Source organism: Artemia sp. Qi Xiang Cuo, chromosome 20, assembly GCF_049724085.1.
Source record: "Artemia sp. Qi Xiang Cuo chromosome 20, ASM4972408v1, whole genome shotgun sequence".
Taxonomy (NCBI): Eukaryota; Metazoa; Arthropoda; class Branchiopoda; order Anostraca; family Artemiidae; genus Artemia; species Artemia sp. Qi Xiang Cuo.
Window position 1 is genome coordinate 15,076,557 of NC_142813.1, and position 14,932 is coordinate 15,091,488.

Consider the following 14,932-nt stretch of genomic DNA (forward strand, 5'->3'; position numbering starts at 1 on the left):
AGGAGAAAAAGATATCAAGACGTTCAAACACTGTGGAGGATTTTCTTTTTAACAATCAAGATCTCTGCGAATAAGGGAGGGATTAGGAAGAACGGACTGGCAAGACTTGCAGGAAATTGCAGAAAAGAAATGGAGAACAGGGCTGTAAATAAACTACTGACTCTAGTAGAAGAAAACAAGGACAATTGGAGGAGAATGGTTAGGTCAGATTTGCTGGAAAATAGCAAAATATAACAAGGAGGGATAGAAAATGGGATTGTGAGTGGGCCGTGGACTCCCAAATGTATAGAAAATAGGAGGTGAAGAGATTGGCAGAACTTGGAGAAAAATAGGAGGATACATAAATAGGCAGAACTTGGAGCAAAGATTCATGGAGCGTTTTTATAATGATGAGGATTAGCAGAACAAATGCATATAAAAGAGTCTGACTTTCTTTAATTTGTTCTTTACTAGACTCCAATATAGAAAAAGCCACAGGTATTTTCCCGTGTGTGATATATATTTATTTAAATCCATGTTGTTCAAATTGCATTTTAAATTAGAAATCTTATTTTTGTTCTTCGGTAAAATTGTGGAAGCTATGTCTACAGTCAAAAAAAATGTCAGAAACATTTTACTACAATAAGAACGGAGGTATCACTCCATACCACCCTTATTCAGGCTTAGTCTAAATAAAGGGAGATCAGAGACTAATTCCAACCCTCCCCCCGATGCGATTTCCTATATTTATCTAAAAGTTTCAAGGAGATTTCGATAGTCTGGGCATTGAAATTATCCCTTTTAGACATCTGGCATCCTCCTGCCTAAACATCAACCCACTGCCCCTCCTTCATAAGAGCTGATGTGCAATAATACTTACTTACTTACTTGTACTTGTAGCAGAACTCAAGCATCTTAGCTCTCCCTGGCGTCCAGTAGCTTCGTCATTGTGGTAAGGCAAGAGTCTCAGTCGTTCCTGAGTTGTTCAATCAATTCGAGCCATGACTTATCCCATCTTCATCCATACTTATTTTAGCCACCGAGTGGGTCTAATTATAGAAGCCCAAACAAAACGTTGATGGCCAATTTTGCGGAGTTCATCATTGCTGACTCGATCACAGAGTTTAATGCCAATGGTTCTCCTTAGACATGAATAGTCAGATGCGTTGAGGGCTTGAATTTCGGATGTTTTCAGAGCCCATGTCTCACAGCCATATAATAAGACAGACAGAACAAGGGGCAGATAAATCCTTATTCTTATCTTCAAAAAGACTTTTTTCTGGTTCCATAGAGACTGGTTTAGCTGGGTGAAGACTCCAGTTGCCAAACTAATTCTCGAGTGAATTTATGATATGGATCCTCCTATTGGATCTACCAGAAAGTCTAGGTTCTTGAATTCAGGTATATCGGGTATGGGCGATTCTTCCCGTAAGATTGGAGGGTCTTGAGGTGATATACCAGACACCATGAATTTTGCCTTCAAGAAGCTTATCTCAGTAGTCCAGATCAGTTATCACAAAATTGGGACTTACTTCCACCCCTGGGAAGGTCGTCATTGCTCTGGCCATAATCCAGCGGATTACAAAATTAAATAACACGGGAGACAATATAAATCCCTGTCAGACACTAAAATTAATTTGGAACATTGAGGAGACGGGCTCACGTATACTTGAATATGTCTGACTATCTTGTCTGGTACTCCATCCTCCGTCAGGCCTTCCGAATTCCATCCCTTAGAACAGAGTCAAAAGCTGTTATAAAATCTATGAATAGAGACACCGTCGGTTTCAGGTTTTGCCCTGTGTTCAAGGGTTGGTCTTCTAAAAAAAGCTGGTCGATTGCTCCCATGCCTGGGCGGAATTCGGCTTGATTGGAATTCTGCCTGGTTTTTGCGTTGCGCTGGACACGAAAGGGATTATGTAGCACTACGGCAAATATTTTAGCAGCAATGGAGATGAGAGAGATCATGTGATAAACTGCTGCATTTTGTCTTTAGCCCTTTTTTGAAGACCAGAAGGATGATAGTCTTCCCAATCTTTTGGAATCATCTCTTCTTCCCATATACGACAGGTTAGTTTATGGAGCCTGCTGACAAAAACTGTCCTTCCGTAATTACAAAGTTCAGCCGGAATAGCATCGGGACCAGGGGCTTTATTATTTTACAGGCAATTGATTGCTTCTCAGACTTCATTTAACATGGGGGAAGCCACGTTCGAGTCTTTGTAGATTTGTCTTGATTTCCCTTTGACTGTTCAATTCATCATTTGAGGAGAATTTCCCAGTAGGAAATTTTCCGGGATTTTTTTTCAGGGGAATGAATTTCCTTATACAGGTTCTTGAGGGACAGTTTGGAGGGAAAAGAGATAGGTCATTGAAAAGTAAGTACCATCTCATGTCTTGTTCTAGGTAAGACATTATAACACTGGCTATACATAACGTTTGACAAGAAACGAGAACGTACAATTAAAAATAACCATGAAAACGAATGTGATTACAAGGGCCAGACACCTGCCGGAGTCACTAATATTATTAGCATGAAAACGTAACAAGTACGATTAGACTTGATCATTTCTGAAATTTTCATATTTAGTCATAGGAATCTCACCTTGGTAAGTTAGATTTTTATTAACAAGTTCAGCCTTTTTCATAACCTTTATTGCAAGTTTCTTCTCCGGAATTCCATTCTTATATGCCAAAAATACTTTCCTAAAAGATTAAACATCATATTAGAATACGTAAGGGTATTAAACATAACTGGAAATGGATAATGGGAACGGAAAGGGACGAAAAAACGTTCATATAGATGATTGATTTAAAAAACATTGAATTTAAATAAAAACTAAAAAAAAAATTAGTTAGAAACTATGGGAGGATTCTTCCTCTTCTCTGAAGAAGAGAATGGATAGTCTACCCTAATTTAAAAACTGTAGCAAACTGTACAAAAAGTATATTCTCTTACAACTTACACAACAACATCTTATGCAAAATTCTTCCATGAAAAAAGCGGAGGCAGCTGACGTTAGGCTATATTTACAAGGGTCGGAGACCCAATTTAGTGAGAACAGTAGTAAAAGGCCAAGTTGCCGACCATAACGAGCAATGAGAGCGGAAGGAGGTGGTAATGACCCAACAAAGCTAAACTTAACGTGCATCTTTATCTTCGTCTTCAACTTCATCTCCTTGGTGATGAAGACTATTTTTTATGGAGCTTCAGCTATCAGTTATTATAAACTAGTCTGTCATTTGTATTTTATGGATTCAATTGAATTCAACGAACAAAACAGTGAAAAAGAGCGTTATTTCAAACTATTTCTGTGCCCTCTAATCAATTTAGGTTGGCCTCCGTTTTTTGAAATGCACTCCGGAGACATAGGAAACTATTGAGAATATTTGACATTGAGAAGATAGGAATTAAGGAATGCTTCCCGTGTTGACATTATAGTTTCACATAGAAGAACTAGAAAAATTCACAACCTTAAAGGTAAGTCATTAAAGTTGAAATTCGACTAAAAATCTTGGTATGTTTTATCCAGCCTGGAATTCTTCAGATTCATTTGTTTTTTAACTATTTCTCATTGATTATAATATATTTTGGTTTACGTCAAATAGTTATGTAGAACCGATACTTGCTTTTCTTTAAAATGTATATAAATACGCCAGTTGTTTCCTTTTGAAAACTAGAAGTTTCTTATTGGAACGATGTAAAGCAAAAGCAAGAAAACAAATACAATTGATATTTTAATTTCAGTTTAAAAAATGCTTTTTGATTTTGCCGCATAAAGCTAGATGGCATTAGTTGTAATTTTTCAAAGGGAATCGTGGGTTACCTCTCATTTTAATTCTCTATGCTTATTCAGGTACTCTTGGAACATATAGCTAAATTGGGATGTATCTATTCTATTTAGAAACAAGCTTATTTATAAAACTATCTTACATTAAAAACTGGACACTTTTCAAGCAGCTTTTTGGCTACTCTTAGCTTTTTATTGGTAGCTTTGAATAAAATCAAAAGTTGTACTGCAGAAGATATTTCAAAGTTGTATTTAAAAAAACAAATGTTGGCTCCATTTCACCCCAAAATTTCACACTAGGTAGATGCAAAATCTATTTTTGTCATTTATGTACGTAGGCTCAGTTCTCATTGAATATTGAATTTTAAAAAAAACTAGTATTTTCAAAAGTGAGGAGCAACAATAAACTTAGAAGGAACAGAGATTATTACGTACGGTATATGAGGGAGATGCCCCCTACTCGATACCTCGCTCTTTATGCTAAACTTTGACTTTTTGTTCCAATTACTTCAGAATAACTATAAGCTCTTTTTAAAAATAAACAAACTTTTGCTTAGAGAGCGAGGAGGCACCCCCCTCATATACTTAATAATTTCTGATTGTTTTAAGTTTTAATGCTGCTCCTAACTTTTAGTTGAAACATTTTGTCTTTTTAATTTAATTCCTTATTATTTCTCAGATAATGCCAGGAAATCTGGCTCCATGGATAACCCCTTCCCCCACGAAAAATCCCCTCATGGAAATATCCTCCCACATAATCCCCCTCCCCCGAAAAATATATGTACACTTCCCATTGAACAATACTATATGTAAACAATGCGCAAAGTCCATAGCTCGCAGCCCTTCCCCAAGTGTTGGAGGGGGGCAGGGTCAATTCATCCTCAAAGACATAGTTACTAGATCTTCCGACTATTCTGAACAAATTGGCTATCTCAAAATTTTGATCAGGTGAATTTGGGGGAAAAGGGCGTGGGAGGGGAGCTAGTTACCCTTTAATATTCTTGGTCACTTAAGAAAAGCACTAGAACTTTTGATGTCTGATCAAATGATCCCTTTTCCGATCTTCTGCGATCACTGGTTCGATATGAACTTGCCTGGGGAAAACAAACAAACAAATAAACAAGCATCTGTGATGTTTCTTGTGACGAAAAAAAAAATCCACATTATTGCATATAGAAGCTTGAAACCTCCACAGTAATGGTACAGTAGGACAGTGAGAGCTTAAAACTTCTCTGATATACTGAATCTGGTGGTGTGACTTTCATTAAGATAAATTGATGTTTTCGGGCGTGTTTTCCCTCGGTTTCGAAACTTGGGTAAATTTTATCAGGCTTGTAACTTCTGATGGGTAACATTAAACTTGATGAATTTTATATATTTTGAATAAGCATTAAAATTCGATCCTTTTGATGTATCTGTTGTTATAGATAATTATTTTCTTAAAGCTTCAGTTACTATTGAGCTGCATCGCTCCTTACTTACAGTTCGTTACCATGAACTGTTTGATTTAATATACTGAGACAGGGACAATCCAGGATTTTTTTATATATTTAACTTGCGTTAATTAGGTAAATTACACTACTTTAGACTAAGTTAGGGGGCGCGCGTGCCCCCTCGCCCCCCCCCCCTGGACAGGGAAGTATTGTTAAAGATTTCTTTTGTAATTTGTGACATAATATTTATTTAAATTTCTAATTTCTTTCTGTATCAAAATAAGATTTCCCAAATGAAAGCAGTGGCGGTTCTGGTCTCTTCAATTTGCTTATATTTACAATTAGTGTTAAGTATTATTATATAAGTTTTACAGTAAGGAAGTAACTTAATGCCAGCCACTACCTCTAATTATTTTAATAAAGCCCCGGGGCGAATGCCCCTCGACCCCTTCCGCTAAAACCACTTGTGTGGAATGGAGTGTTGGAAAACTTAGAAGAAACACAAGCCTAATTGTGCTTTAAATATGCCTGAAAATTCAGATGATTCTGTTAAAAATTTTGTCCCAGCAGTCTAAGGAGAAAATCACTTCCGGTTATTGTGTTACTATAATAAGACGTAGATGGAAATCAAATCCCTTTCAATACCTGCTTCTTTTTGTTCCACTTTCTGTTGCTTTCTTGAAGTTGGTTTTTCTACCTATTTGTTTGTTTTTCTTTGAAATTGAAACCAAATATGAAATTGAAATATGAAACCATCCATAATCTAGCATTTCTTTTTTATGGTGTTTTAGAAACTTGCCTCAGGACAAGAGTACCTAACTTGCAATAGAAAATCAATAAATTGAGATAGGCAAATCAATAAAAATTAGCAATTACTACTAAAATTCTGCCCTTTGTTTTTTTCATTTGAAAGACCTACTAATCTATCATATACAAACAATTCTTCTAAATCATTTTATTAATTATCTCATATTAAATTAAAAGTAAAAAGCTCCATTAAGCCAAACATGAGCAGAAACAAATTAAAATAATCTTCCAATCATAAAACTACCACAAATCAGCATCGATAAATAAATGAAACCCAAAACAAACAGAAATTACAATAAATAACCGAGTCAAACTCAAAACGAGCAAAAATTAACACGAGTAGGGCTGACAACCCCCATGCCTCCTCAAGACCAGAACATAATTTGCACTTTACTTTAAACAAAATACATTTTATATGTTTTCACTTTTTTACTTCAATAAATAAAAAAATTATCAAATATTTAATGAATAAATATCAGGACAATCACAAATTATATTGTGGTCTTGAGGAGGCGGTTTTATTACGTCAGCCCTACTCATGTTAATATTTGCTCGTTTTGAGTTTGATTTGGTTATTTATTGTGATTAATTTTAAAAAGCAAAGTTTTTTTCGAGGGAAGTAAAGAGCGAAGTTGAAACTTCAACCGAACAAAAATTATTACTTCACGGCCTATCTAACATATATCAATAAAACTAACCTAAATAAATCAACTGGTGACATTTCCCTATGTTTGCAGGATTACAGAAAACTACCACTTTACTGAAAACACAAAAGCCAATTTTCATATAAAACAAGAATATTGATTCAGGACTCAAAAGTAAATGCGTAGTCTCACAACAACTAACTAATCTATAAAGCTTTTGAAAGTCCTACAGGAGCTGTGATATCGATAACTTTCAGTATACAATTAAAATTATCTTAAAACTTAGGCATAAAAATAATAAGTTTAAAGTCATTACACAGCATATAAAATAATGGATTGATTTATTAGCTAACATCTTGGTCTCACCTAGTATTACTAGAAATGAAGAACATATCAATCGTAATATGAACTATGGAAATCCAGTTATTTCTCTCTATAAAATGGAGAAATTTAAGTTGTGATACAAATTTTAAAGCGAGATTGAAGTCCTGATACTAATAAGATTACTTCACTTCTAACTTATCTACAAAATAATCATGAAATATCCTTTTCAGATCCAAAACGACAGTCAATCTTTACCGTACCAAAACTATTATATTGTTTTGTGTTTTTAGTAAAGTGCTAGTTTTCTGCAATACTAGAAACATAGGGAAATATGAAGAGTTGATTTATTTACATTAGTTTTATTGATATATGTTAGATAGGCCGTGAAGTAACAATTTGTGTTCGTTTTAAGTTACAACTTCGCTCTTTACTTCCCTCGAAAAAACTTTTGTTTTTTTAAAATTAACCTATGCTCGCTTTTGATAAAAATTTAATTTTGAAACAACATTGTGGAATAATTAGTACGGAAACTATTTGTACGGAATAATTTCTGTTCGTTTCAAGCTTTAATGTAGGTCCTTAGTGTCATTTGGAAAATTATTTTTTTATATAATTTATAATCACTTCCAATCTAGGGGAGATAAGACACCTCAACCCTTATTGAGGAGCTGAACTAAGAAGCCGTACAAGAATTGAAGGAAAAAGTAAGTAAGAAGGAGTAAAGGTAAAAGTAAGTAAGAAGGAGTAAGTAAGAAGTAAGAAGGAGCAACAAAAACAATCTTTAATTGTTTGTTTTAAAAAATTAAATTTAGTCACACTTAAGAAAGTAGCTCTAGACGAGTAGCTTCGACACAAAGGGTTAACTGAGCGGACAGGTTTGTATATCCACATATTTGCGGAAATTTTGCTAGCTCAAAAGAAATGTGCCTTTAGGCTTAGGGATTTATTTGACTTGTCCCTAAATAAAAAGACACCAATTACTCAGAAATGAATGAAAATTTCAAAAAACGACAAATGTTATTAAATCCTAAATTTGTTTTCATCTCCAAAGTCTTGGAAAGAATTGCCTGAATTCTCCTACATAAGTGTTTTCATTTGTCTTTCTTCTTCTTTGGATGCAAATAGATTTCAAATGAGCCATTAAACGTCACTCTAAAAAGAACTGGTAGTCCACTATCCCCGACTTTTCCATTTGAGACATTGCGCCAAGAGTGCCATTTTTAATGCCATTTTGAACTTGCTGATGGTTGAATAATAGGAAGGACGTAGATATGAGCAATATCTTTTATATGAGCTACTAAAAATCTGACTAGATACCTGCGATACCAATACGACCAATAACAATATGCGAATACCGATACGCGTGATATCAATACGTCCGATACCGATATACTGTTCAGCCCTTTCCCCAGGGGATATGAAGGGTCATATCATCACCAAAACCAAATATATTTGACCTTTGAACTATGTTGAACAAAATGGCTATCTCAAAATTGTGATCGGATGACTTTTGGGGGGGGGGGAGAGGAGGGCTAGTTGCCCTCCAATCTTTTTGGTCACTTAAAAAGGGCACTAGGCAAATTTAAGTTCCGTTCGAATGAGCCATTACACATCTATCTATGACAATCTGGTCACCCCCTAGACTCGCTAGAAAAAAAAAATAAAAAATAAGTCATTTTCCTAAAAAGAAGGGAGGCTGTAATTTCCCATAATTGAGTTTCCGACCGTGCTGAATCCAATGGTAGTCATTTTATTTTTATCAGACGCTATTTTCGAGGTATTTCAGACTTCTTTTGAAATCACCATAAAAAAATTTTGCAACAAACTTTTACTTTTAAGACGAACCGAAATAAAATTTACCATTCCTGAATCAGTGTTAGGTGGCAATTCTTTCACAAGGTAATTTTTTTCTAAACGCGTTTTTTTTAACTTTTGGTTACTATGGGCTGTGGTTTGCTCTTTACTAGGTTGTAGCTACCACTGCACCCATGATCCCTGTTCGTTTTGTGGTAGTTTTACGTTGGAAGATTATTTGAATTTATTTCTGGCTTAACAAAGCTTTTTATTTTTCCTTGAAAATCTTATTTTCTGGAAAAAGTTTTTTAAATTAATTAATTAATTAAAAGATCAACATGTTTAAAAAACGTTTTGTTAAGTAAAAAATATGCGAAAAGCATCCATGAACTTTTTAGAATGTCACAAATCTGATACAGCTAAAGTGGAATTTAAATTAACAAGCCTAAAGAAAATACATCCAAATTAACCAATATACTTTTGGGTACTTCAATATTGAAAGTTAGTCCAGTAAATGTACAGAGAAAAGTGGGTCGACCCGGACAAAATTGCAACAAAAGAGTTTTTTTACACCAAAAAGATCATAAAAAATCACTGAACAACGTATCCAAAATCCGCTAAAATCGCCCGCCAGGAAAACCTTCTGCGCTGCTTAAAGGGGGTGGAAGGGGGCGAAAAAATAGGTTTTTTCATTTTTGACATTTAGGAAGTTTTTTTACACTGAAATGTTCAGAAAAAATCACAGGACAACAAATCCAAAATCCGCTAAAATCGCCGCCGGGAAAACCTTCTGGGCCTGCTTAAAGGGGGTGGAAGGAGGCGAAAAAATAGTTTTTGTCAGTTTTGACATTTAGGAAGCTTTTTTTACACTAAAATGTTCAAAAAAAATCGCTGAATAACACATCCAAAATCCGCTAAAATCGCCCGCTGGGAAAACCTTCTTTGGCTGCTTAAAGGAGGTGAAAAATCCTTTTTTCGATTTTTGTTATTTCAGTACGTTCGGAGATTCGATTCTGGTATAAATCTACTCGCTGAAACCGAAAATAATATCACTTTTATTGTGACACTTCTCTAACTTATATTAAACTACAAAAATAAGATTTTAATAACTCCATTGCCAAAATAAAGGAAGTAGCTTTTCTTCCGAAGTTTTACAGAAAGATTAGGTCAATGGACGCCTGAAATACTTCGAACAGCCTGCGAAAAGCAATACAGGAAAATCTCGAACTTAAAGGAGCAGAGAAGTACCTCACTCTATTTTGCTTCACTAGTCGTCGGAACCTGGTTATCTGATGAAAATGCAGGTGGACTAACTCGTGGAGGGGTGGACTAACAACAGGTGACTAACTCGTGGACGGGGGATCACACAGACTCAGCGTCTGATATGGGCTTTTTCGATGCCGATCTGTGCTGAAGTAAATGCCTCAGTGCAAGGTCTGACTAGCCTGAGTTACTCAACAAGTAATCAACACGTCGAAACGTTTCAGTGGCGGATGAAGAGAGATACTGATGACACGTAGGCGGTCCTAGACTTTTTGCAAACCCTGATTCCGTTCAGAGAACACGGAGAGCTCCTCAACATCGTTACCGGCGTAATTGCATCAGCTAATGTACATGCGGACACCGCGAAATAACTTGGAGCCCAAATTCTAGACGAAATGACTGGGAAGGCAGCTGATTCATTTTCGTTCAGGAAGAAAAACAAGGCTGTTACAATGGCATCCAAGTCAGCTGTTAACATCGATGGTGAACTGGTTCTTGTAGATTAAGGGATTCTGTTCCAGTGCTTAGCTACGGTGGCGAACCGGGAAGAATTCGATCTTCGAGACCTTTTGTCGTATAAGCTTTGTACGTATCTCCCATCACTTTTTGGATCCTATAAAGCTCTGCGTTCTGCCAACAAACCATCTCTGTCAAACGCAATTCGAAAGACGTCATGGGACCATTCGAATGAGCGCTTAGACTCGTGGCACTATGTCGTTGACGGCGGCTGGCTTCTACAGAAATTGACTTGGCAACCCAACTCTACATTTGACTTCATTTGCGAAAATTACGTCAAGTATGTCACCACTAGATTTGGAAAAGCTTCGGTAGTTTTTGATGGATATGACGATGGCCCTTCACAAAAGGTATGGCTCACCTCAAACGTTCCAGGGGTAAACAGTGCCCAGTGGTAGAATTCACTGGTACAACAAAGTTAACAAGAAAGAAGGAAGAGTTCTTGCAAAACTGCACAAAAAAGCAGTGGATAATTCTAGCAATAGGAGAAAAATTGTCCTCAGCAGGTTGTTTGGTACAACATACCTCTACTGACATGGATGTCCTGATTGCAACCACAGCCATTCCTTTGCAAGAACTCAGTTGACGTGTCTCATCGGAAACGACACTGACCTCCTTATCCTTCTCTTCTATAATGTCACTGCCACCCACAAAGGGCTCTATTTCAGATCCGAGACGAAAGCTTCAAACGAACATAAGCTACGGAATATTTGCTTCATAAAAGAAAAACTAAAGTACATGTGTGGTTTACTTCAATTTCTACACGCGTTCCTAGGCTGTGACACCAATTCGAGATTACAAGGAATAGGTAAATCTGTCGGACTGTCATTGTACCGGTCCAATCCGTCTTTCCGTGAGGCCGCTAAGGTCTTTATGGACTCAAAGGCTACGAAAGACGAGCTCATTGTAGCTGGTGAACAAGCTCTTTTATTTATAAAGGAAAGCCTGAAGAAAACATCGTCGGTTCTTGGCCAAGCTCGCTTCCTCTTCCGCATGTGTCTACCCTGATCGGATGCCTCCCACACCCTCAGCTGCGAAGTTCCATTCTTTTCGGGTGTATTTGCGGGTAATGGGATGGAAAAGCGAGGCTGCTGCGATGAAAGCGGAGAACTCGGGATGGCGACTCTCTGCTGATGGTTACATCCCAGTAATGACAGAGAAGAAACCAGCTCCCCAAAGTCTTCTTCAAATTATCCGCTGCAAATGCAAATCAGGTTGCAATACGGCCAAATGCACTTGCCGTAAGAATGGCATGCCCTGCACACTTGCTTGCAGAGAGTGCATGAGAACAAGCTGTAATAACTCTGAACCAACATCTCTGGAAGAAGAAGAATTTTGTTGTTTTGCAATAATGGTGGTTGTGCTCTTTTGTGGTGCTCATTAAAGAAATGATGATTCTCAATATTATGCGATCTAAAAATGATGATTATCAAAACTGTGATTTATATATAGACGTGTTAATTTTTTTGTTTTCCAACTGTAAAAGAAGCCGATAAAAAGAATGATTTTACAAGTTTGTATGTGTCTATGCCTATAGTTTCCCTTTTTCTGTAGTCTGGTCTTCACACGGTTGATTCTAACAAGGTTTCCAACGATTAGCAAAGCAACAAAGAGTGGGGTACTTCTCTGCTCCTTTAAATTGCAGTTCGAGATTTTCCCTGATCTGATCTGATCTTTCCATTGGCTTCCATTGATCTGATCTTTCAAACACTTCGGAAGAAAAGCTATTTCCTTTATTTTTGTGATGGGGTTATTAAAATCTTATTTATAGTTTAATATAAGTTACAGACGTGTTACAATAAAAGTAACATCATCTTCGGTTTCAGCGAGTTGATTTATACCAGAAACGAGTCCCCAAACGTACAGAAATAACCAAAATCGAAAAAAAATTCACCCCTTTCACACCCTTTAAGCAGCCCTAGAAGGTTTTCTTGGTGGGCGATTTTCGCAGGTTTTTGGATATGATGCTCAGCGATTTTTTCTGAATATTTTAGTGTAAAAAAAGCTTACTAAATCTCAAAAATGGAAAAACCTATTTTTTTGCCTCCTTCCACCCTCTTTAAGCTGCCCCAGAAGGTTTTTCCGGCAGGCGATTTTAGCGGAATTTGGATATGTTGTTCAGCGATTTTTTCTGAACATTTTGGCGTAAAAAAACCTTTTGTGTCTATTTTGTCCCGGTCAAACCGTGCTTTTACTGGACTAAATATGCACATGCACATTATAGGACAAAATAGACGTCATTCACTTACCCAAATGCACCCCTGCTTATTGGCTTCACAATGAAAAAGTCATCAATTGTAGGAGTCTGAAAATAAGACAAATAAAAAAGTTCAACAAAGAAAAAATATTAGAAAAGTACTTGTCCATTCAAAATAAAACACACTCTCCACAATAAGAAGTTACCACCCTAACAGTTAGAAGTTATCATACTACCCTCAACGAGTAGATAAATGTGTAGTATTGTGACTAAATATGTAGTATCTGAGTGCCTACTGAGTCACCTTCTCAGTAGGGGTCTCCTCCAGGCCACTCAGCGCGTCCCCAGGTGGCGGATAGGGGAACGTCCTGTAGATATGCAGGACACTTCCTCGTAGGGAGGCACGGACCAAGGAGGGACCAGGTGTCTGAAAGTCTTGAAATATAGCTGCAGTACCCACGTCTGGGGGCCATAAATTCAGGTGGAGGAGGTAGAAGGCCCCTCTGATGTGCACTAGGCAGGGCCCATCGGCGTATGGATACTTCTCGCCAGTCAAAAACATTCTCCCAGCAATGGGAAAATTGCAGGTGATGCAGAACGCCAGAAGGACGCATTATCGGTATTAGAAATAATCCTCCCAGCTAGGGATGGAGAGAAGTGGCTTACCACCGTCCTGAAATTAGCCAAGAAATCTTCTTTTTTATTGAAAATTATGAAGCACAAACGATCAGGAACGAGAACCAATACTACCGCGTCCTGGGCAACCGACGAAGCTACAGCGTCGGGAGCAACCGACGAAGTTACCGCGTCTGGGGCAACCAACGATCTGACGATCGAGAATCCCGCGAATGGAGAGCCTTTAACAACGTTCGCAACTCCGACCCCAGAGGCTATGCTTTCCCCTAAATTGATATTATCTATTGGAACCCGAAACGTTAGGACGCTTGCTAAAAAAAGGCAAAGTAGTTCCCAAAAAACCTTGTCATTGTCATTGGCAACTTCAATGCTATTGTTGTTAACGCTTCTGCTTGAAACAAAGATGTTATGGGTGAATTTGGCCTTGGATGACATCACACGAGGGGAGAACTCCTCCTTGAATTCTGCAGAGACAGCGATCTGGCCATTACCAATATTCTTTTCAAACACAGAGAACGTTGTAAGGCGACATGGATCTTGCTGGATGGAAAATCCGTAATCTTATTAATTATGTGCTCGTCTCTAGGCGGTGGAAATCGTCTCTGCTGGATACTGTCACCCTCACAGGTGGCGATTTCGACAGAGACCATTCCTTGGTCAAGTCTGCACTGAAGATACGCCTGAAATCTTCTACAAAACTGAACAAGAGACCCGCACGTTTCAACATGCATCTTCTCAAAAACCCTCAAACCCCCCAGACTTACATCAAAGAACTGTCTACTCAAATATCAGACCTTCTTTTGGATATTCCTATAACTCCATCTAAAGAGAATATCAATAAATTGGTCACAGACTCCTCTAAGATCATCACTGAAGTAGTGATGTCCATTCTAGGAACCAAAAAGGGTGATAAAATGCCTTGTATAACTGACAAAATTACTTTATTATGTGCTGAGAAACAAAAACACATAACAGGTCAGAAAGAGAGAGTAGGGAAAGATATAAGCAGTTGAAGCATGCGGTAGAAAAAGCCACCCGTAGAGCCCATTGCACCTACATAAAAGACAAATGCAAACAGTGTGAGTCTGATTTTAAGAGATGTGACTCATGCTTTACGTATAAGAGAGTTTGCAAGCTAGCAAGCAAGAAAAGTCTCAATTCTTGTGCATTGCTAGATAAAAATGGCTCCCAGATAGAAAGCACAGAAGGTATCTGATTGAGTTGGATGGAGCATTTCAAAGAAAAGCTTAATCCTGATATCTTTCCAAACCCTGCTGTCCTGGTCCTGTTTCTTGTTACTGTCTCAGACCCCAGTCCACCTCCTCTCTGTTCTGAGGTTGAAGACGCCACCCAAGCGCAGAAGACTAACAAGGCCCCTGGCCTGGACGGAATACAGGCAGAACTGCTGAAAGTCTGGTGTGAACGACTTATAGATTTTTTTTTCCACAAGATCATATCTGCTGTCTGGCAAGAGGGTCAATTCCTAACTACAAGGTGTGAAGCCACAATTGTTCCACAACAAAAGAAGGGGTCAAAGGCAATAAGTGA

The 14,932-nt window shown here is 37.6% G+C and overlaps 1 protein-coding gene across 2 annotated transcripts in view; it reads right to left on the minus strand.

Annotated features, from left to right (window-relative positions):
• Positions 1 to 14,932, minus strand: part of gwl (serine/threonine-protein kinase greatwall) — a 148,761-nt gene that overhangs the window by 122,393 nt on the left and 11,436 nt on the right. For both annotated transcript variants that reach the window (XM_089105734.1, XM_089105733.1), the window contains exons 2-3: positions 12,801 to 12,856; positions 2,585 to 2,685 (exon numbers count right to left, since the gene is read on the minus strand). In XM_089105734.1, coding sequence (XP_088961860.1) covers positions 2,585 to 2,685; positions 12,801 to 12,856 — 157 coding nt within the window. The remainder of the gene's footprint in view (positions 1 to 2,584; positions 2,686 to 12,800; positions 12,857 to 14,932) is intronic.